The sequence below is a fragment of the Mytilus edulis genome, chromosome 10, assembly GCF_963676685.1.
Source record: "Mytilus edulis chromosome 10, xbMytEdul2.2, whole genome shotgun sequence".
Taxonomy (NCBI): domain Eukaryota; kingdom Metazoa; phylum Mollusca; class Bivalvia; order Mytilida; family Mytilidae; genus Mytilus; species Mytilus edulis.
The window spans coordinates 74,152,032-74,174,647 of record NC_092353.1 but is presented as its reverse complement, the minus strand read 5'-3'; the positions used below and the strand labels follow the sequence as shown (position 1 = coordinate 74,174,647).

Sequence of the window (22,616 nt, the reverse complement as noted above, 5' to 3'; positions counted from 1 at the left end):
TACAATTGTGCTGACAAATCAAAACCTAATAATTGTTTACGCTCTGCACTACTCTTCCTTAATCTCATCTGAACGATCGACTATTTATGTATTTTATAGTGACTTGAGTAACACCAGTATCACTCAGATTACAATTCTACCTTGACTTCTAAGTTTGTCTTTAGCCTATAAAATACTTATTTAGCCTTTAGAATTGAAAGGTCATGTTACCTATTGAACAATAGGAGTTGATAAATTTGGCTTCATGCCATTTACCTTGTCCAAAATTAAGGTAAAATTGAGAATGGAAATGCGGAATGTGTCAAAGAGACAACAACCCGACCAAATAAAAAACAACAGCAGAAGGTCACCAACAGGTCTTCAATGTAGCGAGAAATTCCCGCACCCGGAGGCGTCCTTCAGCTGGCCCCTAAACAAATATATACTAGTCCAGTGATAATGAACGCCATACTAATTTCCAAATTGTACACAAGAAACTAAAATTAAAATAATACAAGACTAACAAAGGCCAGAGGCTCCTGACTTAGGACAGGCACAAAAAATGAGGCGGGGTTAAACATGTTTAAATGTAGCGAGAAGTTCCCGCACCCGGAGGCGTCCTTCAGCTGGCCCCTAAACAAATATATTGTTATTGTATTATTGTTTAAGTACAAAAGAACCCTATATTCTGAACAATACTTAAACTATGTGCATCTTGAGTTACTTCTTCAAAATCTGTTAATGTTGAATTTTTGGGGTTATTTAAGGCCTTTTAATTGCATATTCCTTTACATGGTATTTTCTTTTTTAGACGTCATGCTGTTTCTAAATTTCATAAATTCAAATGTGGCATAACGTTTGCCTTTTCGCCATCGTATGTGACGTCATTTTTTTTTAATTGCGTTGACGCCTGGACTGATTCGGGTGTGTCTATGCTGTATTGAACTTGGCATCATGTATTCGGGTTTAGTTTTCTGTAATAAGTTAATACTTCAGTTTCATTATGAATATATCTTTCACATTCATTTGTTAAAATTTACTGTTTGCAATAGCATGAATCGTTCTATATAAAAGTGTTCTTATCCCGGGCTTAAAAACAATGCCGTATTTGGCAAAACCTTTTCAACTTTTGATCTTCAGTGCTGTACAACTTTGTACTTTTTTCACTTTCGATCTTTTATATCTGGGCGTTATGTATTTGGGTTTAGTTTTCTGTTATTTGTTAATACTTCAGTTTCATTATGTATATCTCTTTCATATTCATTTGATAAAATTTACTGTTTGCAATAGCATGAATTGTTCTATATAATAAGAATGCTCTTATCCCGGGCATACAAACAATGCCGTATTTGGCAAAACCTTTTCAACTTTTGATCTTCAGTGCTGTACAACTTTGTACTTTTTTCACTTTCGATCTTTTATATCTGGGCGTCACTGGTGAGTCTTGTGTGGACAAGACGCGTTTTTGGCGTATTGAATTTTAAACCTGATGCCTTTTGTTATCTATTAATCATGCTTTTCTTTGTTTAATATGTTCTCCTTTTTATTTGTATTGTAGTCCTGTAATATTATGTTGTCATTTCAATGTTATATTTAATTTTGCCATTAAAGTGCGAGGTTTGGCATGCCATAAAACCAGGTTCAACCCACCACTTTCATTCCCCTTTAAAAGTGTCCTGTACCAAGTCAGGAAGATGGCCATTGTTATAATATTGTTCGTTTCTGTGTGTGTTGCATTTTAACGTTGAGTCGTTTGTGTTTTCTCTTATTTTTGAGATATTGAGATAAGACGTGGCACGGTACTTGTCTATCCCAAATTCATGTATTTGGTTTTGATGTTATATTTGTTATTCTCGTGGTGTTTTGTCTGTTGCTTGGTCCGTTTCTGTGTGTGTTGCGTTTCGGTGTTGTGTCGTTGTTCTCCTCTTATATTTAATGCGTTTCCCTCGGTTTTAGTTTGTTACCCCGATTTTGTTTTTTGTCCATGGATTTATGAGTTTTGAACAGCGGTATACTACTGCCTTTATTTAGATATAAACAAGAATGTGTCCCCAGTACACAGATGTCCCACTCGCACTATCATTTTCTATGTTCAGTGGACCGTTAAATTAGGGTCAGAACTCTAATTTGGCATTAAAATTAGAAAGAACATATCATAAGGAACATGTGTACTAAGTTTCAGGTTGATTGGACTTCAACTTCATCAAAAACTACCTCGACCAAACACTTTAACCTGAAGCAGGACAGACGAACGAACGGACGAACGGACGGACGAACAGACGCCCGGACCAGAAAACATTATACCTCTCTACTATCGTAGGTGGGGCATACACCAAAATCTGACGGATTATTATTTAGATGCAAAATATTTTAAATCAGAGCTGAAAGTTTTACTATCTTTATATGTGGATTGAAGATTAAAATATTAAGAATGAAAAAAAGATCCGGGTACCAAAAAAACATCGTCAACCAGGATATAAAATTCAAAATATTAATTTATTATACCAATATCAGTTCATATAAAATAAACTTTACTTGAATATTATATTGATTGAAATCGCATGCCACTGTTTAGCATGTTTAGGTTATTCCCCAACAGAAAATCAATAAAATATTAAAGTACAATGTACTCTAAGCACAAACACATAAGGTCACTGTGAAAAAGACATCTAGGGCAGGAGCAAACAGTCAGTTATACCAAACCAGTTTGTCTTGGTCTAGTTTAAAACCAGTTTGACAAGATGTCAAGTTTAGTATATATATTTTGACAATGTAATTAATGACATGAGGACCTGACTGGTTTTTTTTTAATATCTGAATTCTTTAAATTTTTGGGGCATTTCTCTTTAGCCTTAAAAATAATTCTCATTCTGTAAAATCTCATGAAATGATTTTACTATTTATTCTTTCTGTTACAAGATTATTTATTAATTCTGTACATAGATAATTTATTTTACCAGTATTGCATTACGGTAACCTAAGTTACCTTTTATTTTGCACAGTTATTGTGTATAATTTTGCACCTTATTATTCTCTGTTCTTTATTTTGTTGTTCATTTTCTCTATTCAATATTTTGTATTGCTATTACATGTACTCTCTATTCTGTAAACCCCATTCAGATCCTCATAGGTAAACTTCTATTGTATGAATGGGATAAACTGACCTTTCAATTCTCAAGGCTAAATAAGTATTTTATAGGCTAAATACAAACTTAGAAGTCAAGGTAGAATTGTAATCTAAATGATACCGGTGTTACTCAAGTCACTATAAGGATTATGTACCCTTGTGTTGATTCAATGCTAAACATATGGAAATTTTATAGAAAATCCACACCTTTTACCCTTGTACTCTCATATTTGGCAATTTGATGACAGATAGATATATGATTATTGCATGCAGTGCTAGCATTGATTTCCTTAAAACAAGTTTATTAATGTAGTTATTGGTTAAAACAAATATAAATATTGACCAAATCAAGTACACCTTTAATGGTGCGCTCGACTTTAGTGACTCAGCACGAGATGTTTTGGAATTTACAGGTTGCTTAGAACTTTTTGTAAAAAATAAACACTAGCGTATCATAGAAAATCAAGTGAGTAATTTATGTTTCAAGTTTTATAACAAAAAACTCTGTATCAAAGGCTGTGGATTTTCTATAAAATCTTGATTTATTTGCCACAAAGTCTCCTTTTTCTATTAAATGCAATGAAACAGTAAAAAAATAATGCTTTGCATCAAGTTTCCCCTTGGAATAGGTACAAAATGGCCTATCTCTATTATTTATTATATCTGTACTTTTGATACAATTGAAGGGTGAAAAATTCGTACAAAAATGGCAGAAGGGTTCATAAACCTTAAACAGTGCTTTTGTACAGAAAATTAAAAATGTAGATACAAATTCCTTGCTTAATTCTTTGGAAAATCTTACTTTGTGAAAACACTGATTTCTACAAGGAATACATAGAAAATTAGGTCATCAAAATGCTGGACTTTTTTATCGTAAGTATTCTGTTGAGTTTTATCTCAACAGAAAGTTGATATTGTAATAGGTAAAAGGTATGCACTCCTATTGGACGTTTTTTTCTTCATTTGAGTCACTAGCTTCAAAAAGACAAAGCGAAAAAGTGTTTTTTGTTTCACTTTCAAATTAATTGCTGATGGTCTGTCACTCAATAACATAAACATATAAATTATTGCTTGCATCTTTTATATCTGTATCGTACATGAACGAGAGGCAACCAACAATCAATAAGTCATACATTTCAGTGAACTTGGTTATTACAGAAACTGCAAGGTTTGCATGATATCTTGATGTTTTCCTTTATATTGACACATTTATGATTTCTGTACCTTTTACTGACAACAAATTGGATGCAACTAATGATGCCCATTATAATTTCCCCCTCCTTGCCAAAAATGTCAATTAATTAATCAAATTAACTTATGTTATATCCACTAGCAGAATATTTTAAGACGACTGTAGTACTGGTTTGGGCGGAATTCTATGCAAAATGTTTCAGATAGGTTTTGCAAGTTCTAACACAAAAGATATCATGAATCAGTTTATATTTCAAAGAGTTGTCAATCCCAACTGACGACAAGAGGACTTCGGCTTTCCCGTGAATATTCCCTGATGAAATAGTTCTAATATAATGTGAGCAGTAAAATCTCTTATGAAAATATGTCGTTTAGACTTTTTAAATCGAGAAACATATGTAGGTGCTACTGAAATATTTCTACAAGAAAATGTAGACCATCAATGTCACAAGGACTTGAACTACTTGAAACTGACAAAATAGTGTGTTCTGTAATGACATTTTGAATGGTGATACCAATGAAATTTTCATAATTTTTATATGATTTGCATATTAGGGAAAATGTTGATATGATTTTTCGAGAGGAATTCCGGTAGCTGTTGGTGACGTTGAATATTTTTCGATAGACAACGTTGACCTAACTTTTTTCGTAACTAAAGTAAAGAAGATGGCGGCGATAATAACCCAATCCGGACCGACGGTAACAAAATTTATTTTCACTTCAATATAATCGTTAAATTAAATAATCAACACAAAAGATTCGTTTGAATGCTATTAAGAGTTTTTGTATTTTATTCTTTATCAGATGGCAAATTTCATGCAGTACATATTTTTGCGTTAACCAACATATCTATTCATGTGTCAGGCCTATTTAATGACACAAATATGCGATTTACGTGTGATATATATTACGAGTATGGACAAATGTATTCCTTATCTCCGATTCTAAAAACATATATCAGGACTTAACGCCTTTTTAAAGGAATTTATTGGTGTATAAACTGAACCAAGCCACTCACAAACATATCCTTCGGACTTTTATTTGTTTGTGAGTGAATTGGTCAAGTTTATACACCAATAAGTTCCTTCAAAAAGGCGTTAAATCCTATAATAAGACGCTTAAATAGACTTGTTTATTCATAACCTACCTGAATACTCGCACTGTTTACCGAGGTAACCCGCAGCACATATACATCTGTAACTATCATTGAAAGACTGGCATGTTCCACCGTTGTAACACGGACGATTCCTTACACAAATATCTATACAAAGGTAAAAAATCATATGATCAATACAAAGCTTAGATTTGATATGACTGAATGAAACGAATCTGTACCAATATAAACAAACACATCCTCTCACAAGAAAATTTAGAGTTTACATTTTGATAGTGGAAGGTAGTGACAAATATTCTTGCAATAAATTACCTGGTAAATTAGTTGTTATATCTAATGTGGTTATGCCATCGAAGGTTGATAACTTGCTTGATGTAGTCGTTGTTTTTTTAATACCAAAACCTTCATTGTTACACAAACTGTGACCACAGCACGTCATGTGTGTAGTAGACCTCTTATGTACAAGGTCACGTCGCCCAATTATTGGAAAAGATATCAATTGAGCTTCACAAATCTGTAAACATTAAAAACGATTCATATGAACACCTTATCACTCACTCCTAGTATTTCTGTTACATAATAATCATTTAGACATCTATAAACTCGATTTTTTTTCATTTTGTTTATGTTAAAACTTGTAGGTTATAAATGATTTATAAGGCAAACAATTACTAGGATTACTTTTTGAGTCTGGCAATAACTCATACAGTGTATGCTTGTTTAATCCGCTGACATCTAGAGATATATTTTATGTGATAAATTTCTCTCTCTAAGTTCTGTAAAAAATTAGCAGACTTGCTAACTTTATATTATTCTCCATACACTCAAACCTATATAGCAACCTTTCATACGTTTTAACAATGTTTTCTTCATACTGAAAGACAGCTTAAAAGAAGTCCGAAGTTAACTAGAAAATAAATTACCTATTAAATGTTAAATTATTAACACAAACTGACATTATCAAATATACAACAATCATTTATCGGAGGTTGTGGAAACTAGAGTGAAAAACACACACACACACACACACACACCTTTCAACTTTGAAAAAAATACAGTTGTGTTTTAAAGATATTTCAAATTTAAGATGAAATAAAAACTTTTCCTATATATCTGAAGGTTAAAACTAATTAATTAGTTTTGAATGAGAAACTGTGGTGATTAATATTGGTCGTCTGTCCGATTGTTTCCATTTTCATACATTTTGTTCGGAAGATACATATGTTTTATTTTATCATTGAAAGGAGACGGGTGTTAAACTTTTTCCATCTGTGAGCTATCTCTGTATAGTACTAAGTCTTACGTGCTTTTCCCTGCATCCACTTTGGTAGAACTTTTCACCAAAGTGTGTTTTTTCTTCAAGGTAACACAGCTGTTACGAAAGAATGAAATAATTGATCAAAGATTAATTTGTGTTGATAAGCCTTTTAGCCACTTTTAATTCACAACTAGGAGATTTTTATTAGAAAACCAAAATAAGAAAGCATGACCATTCCTAACTGAATGAAATTAACAGGTTGCATGCCTAACCTTTTATGAATGTACATTTATTTCATTATGCTTCTGTATAAGTTTTCTAAGAAATTATATCATTAAATTATTCGATTTAACTCTTCAACAAAACTATTCTTTAAATAGTAAAACGTGAAAGGATAATGTTCAGTACTTTGGAGAAAAGTCTTTCCAAAAGTTTTAAAACCAGTACCTCGGATTTGTCACAAAAGGAAATTGACCGGCAAGCATTCGGATCAAGTAAACCAAGACAACTGTAACACACTTTGTCATTGGCCATGCTTAAACCTACAACAGAACAACACCAATTGTATACTATAACAGGGACAAATTTCCGGGAGTGAGAGCGTTCACCAAGCGTATACCTTTGAATTTCGACGTACTACAAAATTATGCAACGCGTTTAACGATTGCTAAGCGTTCCTTATGGCGTGCAAATAACGTATACGTCTGGTGCACGCCGGTCTATCACCAATGTGTGACGCCGGCATTAATTGACAGTCTGCATTGCGATTTTAATCAACTTCTGCTGAGCTTTTTTCACCTTGAATTGTTCCTTTATTCTTATGTGAAAAATTTCAATTGCTCTGTTTTTGATAATGCAAAGCAGCTGGAATAATTCTTAATACGTACGTTACTGAATATCAGTGTCTTGTCACAGCTATCGCATATAGCTCACCATAGATAATGATACAAATGTATCTTTTTTATATAAATTGTACTAATTCATTTAAATACCAGATTCTCCACATCCATCGATATTGCATAAGTCTGTAGAGCAACAGTGAAAACATTTCTGTCTCCCATCAACTGTTGAAGGGTTGGTGTTGCAGGTCTGTTAAGAGATTGAATAAAGATGAAAGTTGAAACTGCTTATGAATTAAATAACATGGTTGTTCTACAGATATAATGTGTCATAAAGAAATGCTTGAAGGTTTTCATAGAAAAAGTTGTCCATTGCAGATCTTGTAATTGTTTAATACCTTTGCGCATTGTTCATGATTTATTACGATTTAAAACTTGACATATTCTATGGACAGATAAGTTGAGCTTTTCATAGCGTTTATTTCTTTACTCTAAAATCTTAAAGTCATATGAAACCTCGAAATTAAAAAAAAAATATGCATATGGTTTTTTTATAACAAAATGGATAGTTTTCATAATTAAACGTATGTACATATACTTTTTTTCTGAAGAAAATTCTTTCCACATTTAGAAGAAGTTTACTTTTTTTAATTGCTTACTTTCAGGAAGCAATTTGCCGACATATTTTTTCGAATGCAGAGTGACCTTAACGTGACCCTTCTCGTAAAAATCCGGTAATCGCACTACGCATGGATCTGTCGCTGAAATAAACTGTTATCTGATTGTACATTTTAAACACGTGCTCAATATCAATGCTTTTTTATTGTTTGCTATAACGTGAAAATCGTTAAACTTCAGAGTCAAAACACGGCATTAAATGAGCTGCCATATTTGTTAAATCAACTGATAAAATTGAGAATGGAAATGGGGAATGTGCCAATGAGACAACAACCCGACCATAGAAAAAAACAACAGCAGAAGGTCACCAACAGGTCTTCAATGTAGCGAGAAATTCCCGCACCCGGAGGCGTCCTTCAGCTGGCCCCTAAACAAACATATACTAGTTCAGTGATAATGAACGCCATACTAATTTCCAAATTGTACACAAAAAAGTAAAATTAAAATAATACAAGACTAACAAAGGCCAGAGGCTCCTGACTTGGGACCGGCGCAAAAATGCGGCGGGGTTAAACATGTTTGTGAGATCTCGACCCTCCCCCTATACCTCTAGCCAATGTAGAAAAGTAAACGCATAACAATACGCACATTAAAATTCAGTTCAAGAGAAGTCCGAGTCTGATGTTATATGTGAGCATGTTTGTGTGTGGAAGTAGCGCGCCTCTGACGTATAAAAATATTTTTTAACCTGTTACCTTTTGATGGCAAATTATTCGTTTGTTTCTTTGTCCTATATTTTCTCCCATTTATTTATTGTAGCCCTGTCGTGTAATGTTGTTATTTCAATGTTATAAACACTGCCATTTAAGCGGGAGGTTTGGCATGCAACAAAACGAGGTTCAGCCCACCTTTTTTGTCATAAAATGCCCTGTACCAAGTCAGGAAAATGACCATTGTTACATTTTAGTTCGTTTCTGTGTGTTTTACATTTCGGTGTTGTGTCTCTTGTTGTGTCGTAGTTCTCTTATATTTGATACGTTTTCGTCAGTTTTAGTTTGTAACCCGGATTTGTTTTTTCTCTATCGATTTCAGTTATGAATTTCTGACAGCGGTATACTTCTGTTGCCTTTATTTATGATATATACATGCATTGGTTCAAGAATTGGAAAAACATTATTTTTCACCAGTCACTCGTTTCATATGACTTTAATATGAATTTGTGTTGCATTACATACCAACAATTTATATTTTGTTTCAATAATAAGTTATGAAATGAATAACAGGATTAAATCTATAAATGTTTGGAATATATGTTTTTTCATCACAACATCTGATCAACTAAAGTGATATAAAACTAAAACTAAAACTGAGATCACCCAAGTGTTGGTTGGATTTTATGGCAGTCATGTTGTTCAGTCTTTAGTTTCTAATTTTGTTTTTTATTTACTTTCTTTGTCTTTTGGTCTTTTTGTTTTTGCCAGAGCTCAGTTAGTTTATTTTTTCGACCTATGCGTTTGAATGTCCCTTTGGTATCATGCGACTCCATACGACATTTAAAACCGATGTAAAACATTCGGAAATTAATCAAAAAATAATAAAAGGTCGTTTTCAACTTTTAGAAATTCATTTCGTAAAATTTGAAATCAAAAGGAAGCACATTAGTAAAAACAAGTTAAAAGTTGTATTGCACGAAACAAAAAATACCATTATAATGCAATATCGGTATATTATGCCATTTATCAACATCGGCTAATAGATTAATCAGCTTCCTTTGTCATAATCTGTAAATAAAAAATAAAATAAATAATTACTTTACACATACGTTTTGAGATAAACATCCAAGGCTGAAAATCACAGCTCCATTGCTCTCCACTTGACGTTCAAGTCCACAAACCTAAGAAGAAACAAAAAAATTGACTTTGAAAGTTATTTTTCATTTTCATTGTTCACAGTAAAATAATGTATGCATTCAAATAACATAAACAACTACAGCTTTATTGATTTTTTTTTCTTTCGTGTTAAGTCATCAAACTTATAGTGTCAACACTGCAGATATATATACCAGGCTTCGTTATTATAAGAGCGTGCAACATATTGGGTTCAAATACCTCGGAAAGTTTATGAAAAGCAAATCGCGTATCACTCTACAAGTGCGTTTATAGAGTAGTCATCTCCTCCTTTGCATGCATTATTCGTAATTTGCATCCACACTTGTACAGTAAAGTCATTAAATCGTGGTTAGGAATATATCAGTTCTAATGGTAAGGTTATATTGATTACTTTAGTATATAGATTGATTGATTGATTGATTGATTGGTAGATTTTTTGTGCTCACATTCAAAATTAGTCCCTATACCATGCTGATAATTTTTGGAGAACCGTAAATCATAGCCAATTAAGATTTCAGGGTTCGACTTCACAGACTCAGTTTTGGTTAGGCTTTTTACTCAGTAGATGAACAACTTTTATGACTAAGAAAGAGGTGGAAGATAACAGAGGTAGAATCAAAACTCATAGGTCGAAAAGGGATGAACACAGAACATCGAAAAAACGAAAAAATACATAAAAAACAAACTACAGTTTACAAAACACGAAAACGAAAATAGTAACAGAGCAACACCAACCCGCAATATTTGCCAAAAATAAAAACATTTGTGGCCAATAATGCTATATTACTTCCAATTCATTAAACAAAGGCGTAAATTACAATTAAGTAACAGCTGGATTACAATTTACCTACCTGTCCATCTAAACAGTCTTTTACATATTCGCAAAACCTCGGGTGTCGAATTCCTGGACAATTGAAGCAAGTTAACGCTGAAAGTAGATAAGAAGTTCAAGTAATATAATATTTTTTTATATAGAAACTAAACGCTAGCAGAAACATACATTTTCTAGGATATGGTATGATTGTTAATAAGATTATTTTCAAACGGATATCTCATGACGTAGATAATAGCAACGATAGGTCAGCGGACAGATGGCAAGAATGAGTAAAACTAAAACCTAATATGAATTTTGATGAGAAGATTTTGGTTTTGAAGCCAAGAACAGAAACTGTTTAAGAGTAGATATATCGTTACGAAAAATACAGTAAAACTCGTTGTCAAATTTACCTGTGGGAATTGCAATCTTATCTTTAGCACAGTCAATTACATTAGGATATCATCGGAATCAGTGTTGACATTCTACATCAATTAAGTCATGTATATAACATTAAACTGCCTATTTGGCAGATGGTACAAGTGTCAAGTTTCAAGTTTATGGTGTAGACGGATATCGAAACTGTGACAATGTGTTATTTGTTTAGAAACTTGTTATCATCGAAGAAATGTGTTCATTATTTATAACAAGGTAGGGAAATGGTGTATAATTGGCAATGACGAAACTTTATGCCAGAGTAAAACAATTTGATTTAAGCATTTGTGGGTCACCAAAAACAACTTCAAACATTAGCAAAACCCATGTCATATTGTCAGACATGACAGATAGTGATACAATTCAAACGAGAAAATCAATGTCAGCCTCTGTATAGTTGACTCCTTATTTTGGACATGCATATAAAGAATGTGATGGGTTTAGCTAATTACTGCTGACATTCATGAAACATATGAGAGTGTTATTAAAGCACAAATAGAAAAAACTGAAAATCTATTGGAAATGCTTGATTTATTAGATTGGTACCAAGTACCAAAAAAAATTATATAAAAATAAGTCAATTAAATAATATGTTCACTTACCAGAGGAATTCTTTAATAATAGGCATCCATAAAGTAGGAATAAACCTAGACGAAAATACATATCAAAGTAACGTTTGTCTTTTTTTTTTTTAACTTTTTTGGATTCGAGCGTCACTGATGAGTCTTTTGTAGACGAAACGCGCGTCTGGCGTATATACAAAATTTAGTCCTGGTATCTATGATGAGTTTATTAATAAGATCTATACATAAAAGAGAGACGATAGATACAAAACTCAGCAACATAAACCACTCCTTAAACTGGGGTTAATCTGAGGTGCTCCGGAAGGGTTTGTTTCGGTAGATCATATTCCAGGAAAAGGGGTAAACATATTGTGGTTTTACAATCGGAGCATATCAGTCGTCAGCATTCACAAAGATATTTCAACTTCACTTCTAAGTAATTTTCGATAAATATATACATTAAAATTTTGTTTAATTGATTTTCCTCTAAGTTCAGTATTTTTTGGGATTTTACTTTTTGCATGCTTTATTTCGCTTGTATAGATTTTCTTCAACCTTGAATTATTTAGTGAGAGGACATGTTCTACATTGTCGAACGCTTCTTTTTGTTACTGCTAAAAAGCTGAAACTTAATAAATATGTTATCAATCAAGAAATCAAGCATTTTAACCATGTCAGTTTAAGAGAATTGGTTTAATTCAGGGTAGATTTTACTAAGTACGATTTATTCCTCCGAAAGACAGATACATTAACCATTGCCATTGACCATTCTTTTAGTCTTCTGTGTTTTTATAGTTTGGAACAGGGAATACTTGAGTAAAGGATAGAACAGTCAACTGCTTAAATAATATTAGTATTAGTGCAAGAGATTAAGATCGTATGTACTCTAACAGGTAACAATAACGTGTTTTGAAGTGTTGGAATGAATATGTCTGTATACAGATAACATCAGATAAAATTTGACCCTATCATTTTCGGACTGCCTTATTGTGTGACCCCTTGATAAAGCTGAAATGTTTTAATTTCATTTAAACTAACAGGTTGCAAATTTCTATGTATATCTCTGTTCGAAATTTTACAATTTTCTATACATTTAAAGATCGAAAAATATAATGTGTGTGTTTCCAAGTATACATTCAATTTACAATTTATAAAATAAATATATTGAAATACAGTTTTCATGTAATATAAATGAGTTGTAAAAGGCAATTTCCGATTTAATTGATAAAAAAATGATTGATCATGTTAAATATGTAGGAAATAAGTGCTCTACAGCTAGACATTAACACTTACCTATTCTCAACATGTCGTACATGCAAAATACTCTTATCTATAATGCCGTTTACAGATCAACAATCTTGCTACATAGAGGTGTAAAAATGGGTCGATGCCAGTTACAGTTGGTGTCATGCTCAAGCCTTCCAAAACATTTTAACAATTCCTGATTGTTTGGCTTTATAAATATTTTCATTTCAAATGAGCGTCACTGATGAGTCTTATGTAGACGAAACGCGCATCTGGCGTTCCAAATTATAATCCTGATACTTTCGATAACTATTTTAAAGAAAACGTGTGTTATGTTATCGGTCATTTAATTTGTTTTTTAATTGAGGAGACAGAAATTTATCAATTTATCAATGATCCAATAACGAAAGAATATGAAGAGACAGAATTTGAGGGAATCGTATATACATCAAAGGGAGCGGTAACTGGTGCGGCAACATGATTGGCATCTCCTGATATACATGCGGCAATCATTCATTCGAATTCACACTCATGCAGTCAAAATATCAAGATCACAAATAGGACATTATCGGTATTATTACACATCAGACGACTTTGAGGTCAAGGTCATAAGAAGGTGTAAAACCACCATTGGTTTTCCACTTAAAAGCTTTGTTAAATTTGCACTTTTAAAAAAGTTTTGAAGATTTTATCTGTGTTTCAATTAAAAAAATAAAGGTATAAAGGTCATAAAGTTTTTATCTGATCAAGAACTACTGACAAAATTTCACGTATCATTTCATTGCATATTAGAAAATAACCATCACTGGATGTTCACCCTTTTTCCCATATTTTTTACAGGTATTTAGGGCATGGACCCCCTTTTTTTTTGGACCTCACTAAAAAAAATTGTTTAGTGTTTTTTTTTTTTTATTATTATTTGTTTACAATATTCTACAATGTATAAACATATATCAAGTCTCAACAATCCATTGCTAGTCGATTACAATAAAATTTTTACTATCCATACGAGCCCCAAGTGAAAAAGAAGTTTACTTGGGGCTCGTATGGATAGTTTATACGGTTTCCGTCTCAAATGAAAGTGGCCGCATTCGTGTTCAATCATAATATTCACTGGGGTAAAGCTGATGACCGTAACTGCATTCACGGTCATCCCAAGATGTCGGATGAAAAATTAGGTCAGTTTCTGTATTGTCTGTTAAAGTGTTTCTATATCATTTTCTTTACAAATCATACATTGAAACGATGTAAATTTATAAAAGAATCACTCGAAAATCACTAATTACTTCCGAGAAATGTACATGAAACGGGAAATTCGATTTGAAAAAATCGTTAAGATGACCGTAAATCATAATCAAAATATTTTCAAGATGACCGTAACATAAAACAAGGATGACCGTGATTGGTAAAAAGATGACCGTAACTTGTAAAGGATGACCGTAATTTGTAAAGACTGACTGTAATTAATATAGGACGACCGTAACTTTTATAGGATGACCATCAATTCTAAGAAATATCCGTATTGTATTCAAAGCTTTTTTGTTGAGTTTGTCGATCTCAATAGGGGCTCGGTTAGCGGATATAAATATGTTTCATAAATTTCTTTTTTTAAACTATAATATAATTGGCCATATTTAGGATTTATAACAATGATAGTAAATTGCATATTTCTCGTAAACAATGAAATATTTATTGATATCGACGTTAAAATTTTAACACAAATTTACAGCGATACGACGAAAATTTGAAGAAACATGAATGTGTCCCTAGTACACGGATGCCTCATCTACACTATCATTTTCTATGTTTAGTGGACTATGAAAATGGGATAAAACTGTAATTTGGCATTAGAATTAAAAAGATCATTCCATAGGGAATATGTGTACTAAGTTTCAATTTTATTTAACTTGAAGCTGGACAAACGGACGAACGTACGCACAGACCAGAAAAACATAATGCCAATAAATGGAGCATTAAAAACATTAATAATACATACGAATATTTGGTAATCGAGCCCATGTGTATGGATCCAGAGGAAGCAGATTAAAATCTTAATTTGTCTTGATATATGCAGGCGGAAACACTTTTGAAATAGAACAAAAGAATCGAAGCTCTGTGTTTATCGAGAAAGCGATAAAAGTTAACTGTAATGTTTGATATAGTAACAAAATTTTAAAAAGTTAATAGAAACAAATAAAACGACAATTTTCTTATTTTAAAAACACCATTTGCATAAGTTTTCAATGTATCTATTACATAGTAATGCAAAACAATAAGATATCAAGTCGACGACATGCATGGTTCTTATCGGGGCCTTTTATAGCTGACTATGCGGTATGGGCTTTGCTCATTGTTGAAGGCCTTACGGTTACCTATAGTTGTTAATGTTTGTGTCATTTTGGTCTTTTCTGGATAGCTGTCTCATTGGCAATAATACCACATCTTCTTTTTTATATATAGTATCTATAAGTTGGATGTAGAAAATGCATGACCGCCGATTTTTTTTTTATCACGGACGGAGAACATATCAATCTTTTAGTTCAGAAATTTTCGTGTCTGCCCTTCCATTATGTGAATCAAGAAAAAATTCCCAAAAACAGGTAACGATAGTATCGAAAAGAAAAAAATCGAGTGCACCTTTTTATGTTGGGGCATGTTTTGGGTGTATATTTTGTCTTTAAAACGTACAAAGCAAGAGTATTTTATTTAGCATCTCGCTTCAGATTCTATCATTATTATATATCAAAGCTACAGGTTGACTTTATAACGTAAAAAATTACAGTACGAAAAGATGAAATATATGGGTCAATTGAGATACCTATCTAATGAATCACAAAAACAGAGTAGGTGTGTTCGAATAGCTATTTTTTTTAAAAGTACTTGGGCGTGTTTTATTGGCCTCTTCTGTACATCTCCAGAATGTCTTCTGGTGAAGAGTTCAAAAAAATGAATCTGGACCTCTTCTGGAGATATTCTACGGAAGATCAATAAAATAAAAAAATAAATTGCCGTCGAATACAGCAGGTTCTTGTTATTTTGGATGAATTAAATTAAGTTTACGAATTTTTTTTTAGAAAATTAAGATACGTCCCGTAGACATGACTGTAAAATTGTGCTCTGTTCGTTACAATTTTCTTTATGCTTTTCTTCAATTCAATGTTGCTAAACAAATCAGGCTTTATCCCCCACTATTTGATTTTTAAGAATAATCTTATCCTGCACAAGAATTCGTTAATATTTGACTGGAATATGACTCGGATCAATTTACAAAAAGGACATCTTAGTCTATCTATTTATTTTTTAAAGTAACCGAACTGGATTATTTTTGTATAAAGCACTTGAAAGCTTTCAGAAAGTTATCAAAATCATTTTTTTCTGGTGGTCCTTGAAGAAAATCTTCCCAGGTCCTAACTATTATTTCTAATGCAAAATTTCGATGGTCAAAACCTTCGGACTTCCACTTTTTGCTTTCATTATATATCGATCCATATGTTAGTATGCAACGTTTCCTATACTTTTCTTTTTAATAAATGTTATCAGTTGGTTGTGTACTGATTGATACTTCATTCTGGGAGAACAAGATTTATTTCAGAACTAGTTGCAACTAGCTTTGAACAAACTTCCAGTAATTTCAAATACTCTTAGTTCGATGTTTTGAGTCTATGGTCTTAATGTTAGTTGGCTGGTTTCTTTTGAGTATCTCGTACCGATCTTTTCAGTTAATCAAATTGCAACTGATTTGCACAGGTTGTTCTTATATTGTACTGCTACACTACAATTTCAGCTTCGAGGAGGATCGAGCGCTCACAAACTAGTTGTTGTACTGTTAAACCACTGTCCATGGTTGGGATCCCGCTACTATGTTTAATCCCGCCACATTCTGTATGTATGTGCCTCACCCTGTCACAAGTCAGTAGACTGTAAGTCAGTGACTTACAGGCTACTGACTTGGGTCAGAAACTCGGTGGTTGCCGTTTGTTGCTGTGTTACTTCTTTGTTTTTCGTTCACTTTATTTTATACATTAATTAGGCCGTTAGTTTTCTCCTTTGAATTGTTTTACATTTGTGATTTCGGGGCCTTTTATAGCTCACTATGTGGTATTGGCTTTGCTTATTGTTAAAAGCCGTATGGTCAGGTGACCTATGGCTGTTAAGTTTTGTATCATTTGGTCTCTTGTGAAGAGTTGTCTCATTGGCAATCATACCACATCTTCGTTTTTATATGATCAACTTCTGCCATATTCTTTATGAACCTGTCCTAAGTCAGGAGCATGTAGTTTAGTGTTTGTCGTTGGTTCATGTCTCAACTCATATTTGGTATTTTTCAAATTGTTTTGTTTTGTATAATTAGGCCGTATTAGTTTTATCGTTTGAATTGTTTCACACTTTCATGGCGTTTTAAAAACGGCTTTACAGTATCAGGCGGGTTTTTTTTTTATTGTTGAAGGCTTTACGGTTTCCTATTATTGCTTCCATCCACTACTTCATATTATGACAGTTGCGTCATCAGTAATCATATCACATCTCTTCGTTTTAATATTGTATACTTTTTCTCTCGTGTTTTCCTGAACATGCATGAAATATTTGTCACTGGGCGGTAAAAATTAGCATCAATTTAAACTTGTGTTAGATAAGAAAAAAACATCTGATATTTATTTATTTGTTGGGATGGGGGACAGGAGATTTTCGTTTATGAATATGGTTGCCTGGTAAGAGCAAAACAAAAATAGGCATGATTAGCGACAAATTAAAATGAATAATGAAATCCTCTTTCCTTCTTCATTCCTCATCTATTGATTTAAACTGACTACTAGCCCAATCATGAGTATAGAAATTAGCGTTAATCACTAATGAAAATATAATAAAAAAAATGTAAAAAATTAAAAGTTCAATAAAATTGTAAAGTTTAATAAATAAAAGAAAAATTGAAATGAACTAGCAACCTCAATCAGACATGCGCCGGAAAGTAAACTTCAAAATGTTGATGGTTTTCTGTACCTAAAGATGAATCAAAATCCCGTTTCTAGAATTTCAAATAGTTGTCCCTTAACTGTTACTGTCCGTGTAGTTCTTATATTCATCCAGCTTATCGTCCTACAGATATGTCCTTCTAAGGCTGTCATACCATAAAAACGTTTATAACAAAGCTCACATTCTAGTATATCTTCATTAATTAATTTATGAATGTCATTTAGACTAAACGACGCCATGTTTGTTATGTGCCTCTGCTGTCTAAACCACCTATTTAAAAAGAAGAGGTGGAAGAGAGCCAGAAGATCTTCACAATGCAAAAAAATGGAAATGGACCTCTTCTGGCTCACTACCGAAGAACAAAAAAACACGCCCCTTGACGACAGTCTTTTAATTTGGATGATGAAAATATGTGTGTGATAACTAGGGTTTATAATCTTCAACCACTGAAAATGTTTAGTCTGCCCTTCCACGAAATATTTAATAAGAATTTTTTTAAATGCTTAAGAATTTTCAAAAATTCCATCTGACATCCAAACAGACAATATTTTTAAGTTGAATCAATGCAGACAAGATCATTAACTACTGCTCATTAGCTAGTAGATACATTTGTATTTTAAAATATAACTGACATATAACGATCGATCGTAATGGTGCTATGTGGATAAATTTATCAGTTTTCAAGAGCAAAATTGGCAGAGCGTCATCCCTACAATGGCTTCCATTTCTACGACTGTGAGCATGAACTGGCGTAATGGGGAGATAATTTTGAAGAAGTAGAATCCTGACTGTATGAATAACATTTCTGTATATATACAAATTGACAACGTTCTGCCTTGTGATACGCTTTTCGTACAATACTATTTTAAGGATCTACTTTGCTGGAGCTCACCTTCACTAGTTTATTCGAATGATATTTTCAAAATATTTCTGTTATTTTATTTGCACGACAAAATGAAAGACGATATAATATCAATGGGTGTACATGCAATTTTTTGGCATTTTTAAAAATGTGTATTTATTATATGTCATTAAAAGGAATCCCAGAAACAAAAAAAAATCTTTTGTCGAGCAGTTGAAGACTGTGCACCGCATGTCTTTTGGCAAATTCATTTTAAAAATTGAACCCTCTACTGTAAAAAAAGATACATATGGTAATCTTTGCATTTGAAGCACGTCTTATTTTCTCCTACCTATAGGATAAAACTTTCATATTAATATGTGTATACCAACACGATTAATCATTTGATACAAAAAGATAGTTATATAAATACGGATATTTCTTAGAATTGAGGGTACTCCTTTAAAAGTTACGGTCATCATTTACAAATTACGGTCATCTTAAAAGCAGTTACGGTCAGCCTTGTTATGAATCGCTGATTCTGTTACGGTCATCTCGATTGTGATTTACGGTCATCTTGGCGATTTTTTCAAATCGAATTTCTCGTTTCATGCACATTTCTCAGAAGTAATTAGTGATTTCCGAGTGATTCTTTTATAAATTTACATCGTTTCAATGTATGATTTGTAAAGAAAATGATATAGAAACACTTTAACAGACAATACAGAAACTGACCTAATTTTTCATCCGACATCTTGGGATGACCGTGAATGCAGTTACGGTCATCAGCTTTACCCCAGTGAATATTGAAATGAAAGTTGTATATGATAATACATAGCATATATAAATGTTAAGGATGAAAACGGATGCGGCCACTTTCATTTTTGACAAAAACCATCTGAAAAGTGATAGATTTTTCATATTTTAGCTAGAATCGGAGGGGTTTTAATGACTTAATCAGCTCAAATAATTCACACATAGTAATTGAAGCAATTGAAATAGACACTTAAGTGTTAAAAAATTGTCCAAAATCTTTCGTTAGATGAACCTGAGATTTGACGTCAAAATCGGCCCTTACCGGACCTACTCCTTTCATATTGTACAATTCGTTCGTAAATATATTCATTATGAAAATAAGTATTTAAAAAAGAATCGCATTTATTTAACAATTTTAATGCGTACTTTTTATTTTAGAGTTCTAAAAAAGATTAGGTTATAAATAAATGGTGTTTAAAAAAGAGTGCAAATATTTTATCTATTTTGGTTAGTTATTACTAAAACAGAAAAGTTTAAGTTAACATCTTACTATATCCCAGGCAATCCTTATGGTTGTGATGACTGATTTGTCTGCCTTACTCTAAAGTACGTCTTAGCTTATTCGTGCTTTATCACCATTAAACCAAAATAAGTAATTCGAACATAAAAGTCCAGTGCATACGTGATCAAGAGGTTTTGTTTTCATCTTGAACCAGTACTATCTTATCACAAGGGCCTTTTGCACGTTGAAAACTACTAGGTTCAATTTTATGATTTACAGTATTGATCTCAATTCGTGGTATTTTGTTGTTCGTGATTAGTTCATTTTAGTTGCAGAGTTAACTGAAACGATTCAATAAACAATTAAAATTTTATCCTCTCATGACCGTCTGACCGTAATTGGAAAATATCTTGGCTGTAAATTTTGGTCAAACACATCAATAGGTAGGCTAAAAAATATCGTTCTAAATCAGATGTCGAACTATCATAGTGTATGTGTAATGGCATCTCGTATCGATAAATAGGGGGTCAAAATAACAACATTGAAGTGGACAGGCAAAACCAAAAATACAAATACAAATACACACACAGACACAAACAAACTCATAACAGAAAATGTAAGGGATACTTTACTGGCTCATCGATTCGACAAGCATGCTTATTGGAGTAACTTATCACAGTTGTGTTTACGGTCCTTATCAGAATAATTTTGTTTTTTGCTATCTATAGAGCTTTTGAAAGATGTAATTGTACTGCTTTTAAATCTAATTATTTGATGTGCTTCGTATGGGGGAGACTTTGTATAAATAAGCTCGCAATCCTTGTTCCAAAACTTCGTTGATCAAAGAACTTTTGGCTCCTGTAATGGCGTTCCTTTCAATATATTTGGATTTTTGTCAACCATTTCAAAGGTAAAATCAAATCGTGACCTATACAACTGAATATTGGACAAATCTTGTGTTCGTGTGAGGGCATGCTAATGAATTTCGGCTGTAGCGCAGTGGCGGATCAACTGAGAAATTTTCATAATTGGGGCCCACTGAATGCCTAAGAGGGGACCGCTTCAGTCACGCTTCAGTGATTCCCTATATCAGCAAACAAATGTTTCCCCAAAAAGGGGGGCCGGGCCCTCTGCCCCCCTATATCCGCCTCTGTAGTCCTTGTAGTAAAGTGTATGTTACCCATTGATAACCTGTGATTATTGTCTTTTCCATTACATAACAAACGTGTATCTACCTTATTCGACTTCACTTTGTACAAAGTTCTCTGAACTAATTTTGTAGAAGCTGGGCAACCTTCTGGCCTTTTTCTGGAAAAATATCCCGTTTCTTAGAAAACTTTCCTGTACAATAATAATCCTTGTTGTGCATGATGGTCATAGTTATCAAAATATATATATATATTAATAATAAACTTTTCTCTTTTTATTGAACCCAGTTCTCTAGACTTTGTAGTTTTTCTTTAAACTATTTCAATAAATTACACAGTCCGAGTCTTTCTAGCATTCCTTAAATTCTCTGCAAAGGTATGCGGTTTGTAAAAGAACTGTGCCTTTAAAAGTTGACATCAACAAACAGTCAACTTCAACTGCTAGTATTTCTTTTCTATAGAATTAGTAATGAAATTAGCATTTCTCCAAAATAGTTTCCCTCCTACTCAAAGCTCAAGTTGAAGCCGTCAATAAATGATTACGTTCTTCAACCCTAACACTTCAATAGTTGCTTCATCAATAAATTAAAAGACATGTCCATATGAAACTGCTTTTAATGTCGATAACACGAAAATCATTATCCCGTTCTCTATGAAAATGTGATGACCAATAGCTAGTCCTTCCACAACTCAAAACTTCCTGTCCTGCCTATTTTTTTCAAATTTCATCCTAGCCCCCCCCCATAAAAATCAAATGGTAGCTCCCTTAACCATAAAAGCCTGGTCATATCTGCCAAACACAGTTGTTTTTTAATCCCCTGCGATGGCTGTTTTTTTCCCTAGACTTTACCATGCAAATAATGGTAGCTTTCAAAAACAATCCAATTTGCTGATAATCTTAATCTTGATGAAACAAATGAAGGACTCATTGTCTTTACCCTCTACAGTTTCAGTTTCTATATTCAAAAACTGACGCCAATAAATGAATAAAAAAAAACTCCACTCAACAAGATCAGTAGATCAGATGCTCCTTGTGGTATCTCAATTACATTTCAAGAAATGGCAAGCCGCAATGGCGGATCCAGCTATTTTAAAAAGGGGGGGGGGGGGGTTCCCAACCCAGAGTAAAAGGGGGGGGGGGGGGGGGGGGTGTTCCAACTATATAACTATATGCTCCCATTCAAATGCATTGATCGGCCAAAGAAAAGGGGGTTTCCAACACCCAGAACCCCCCCCCCCCCCCCCCTGGATCCACCACTGAGCCGTGAATCTCGATCTAGGGCCAAAACAAGTAGTCTATTAAACGTACCGCCGCAAGATATTTCT

The 22,616-nt window shown here is 33.1% G+C and overlaps 1 protein-coding gene across 2 annotated transcripts in view; it reads right to left on the bottom strand.

Moving 5' to 3' along the window:
* The window catches only part of LOC139491888 (IgGFc-binding protein-like), an 82,761-nt gene that overhangs the window by 7,674 nt on the left and 52,471 nt on the right, over window positions 1–22,616 (bottom strand). Inside the window, exons 1-9 of one of the 2 annotated variants that reach the window (XM_071279805.1) lie at window positions 13,121–13,168; window positions 11,867–11,911; window positions 10,867–10,943; window positions 9,949–10,020; window positions 7,662–7,758; window positions 7,117–7,211; window positions 6,715–6,783; window positions 5,724–5,925; window positions 5,445–5,558 (exon numbers count right to left, since the gene is read on the bottom strand). The exons of the other annotated variant lie outside the window; for it this stretch is intronic. Of the exons in view, the coding sequence (XP_071135906.1) occupies window positions 5,445–5,558; window positions 5,724–5,925; window positions 6,715–6,783; window positions 7,117–7,211; window positions 7,662–7,758; window positions 9,949–10,020; window positions 10,867–10,943; window positions 11,867–11,911; window positions 13,121–13,142 (793 nt within the window). The 5' untranslated portion in view covers window positions 13,143–13,168. Of the gene's footprint in view, window positions 1–5,444; window positions 5,559–5,723; window positions 5,926–6,714; window positions 6,784–7,116; window positions 7,212–7,661; window positions 7,759–9,948; window positions 10,021–10,866; window positions 10,944–11,866; window positions 11,912–13,120; window positions 13,169–22,616 lie in introns of those variants that run through there. 2 annotated transcript variants of the gene reach the window in all.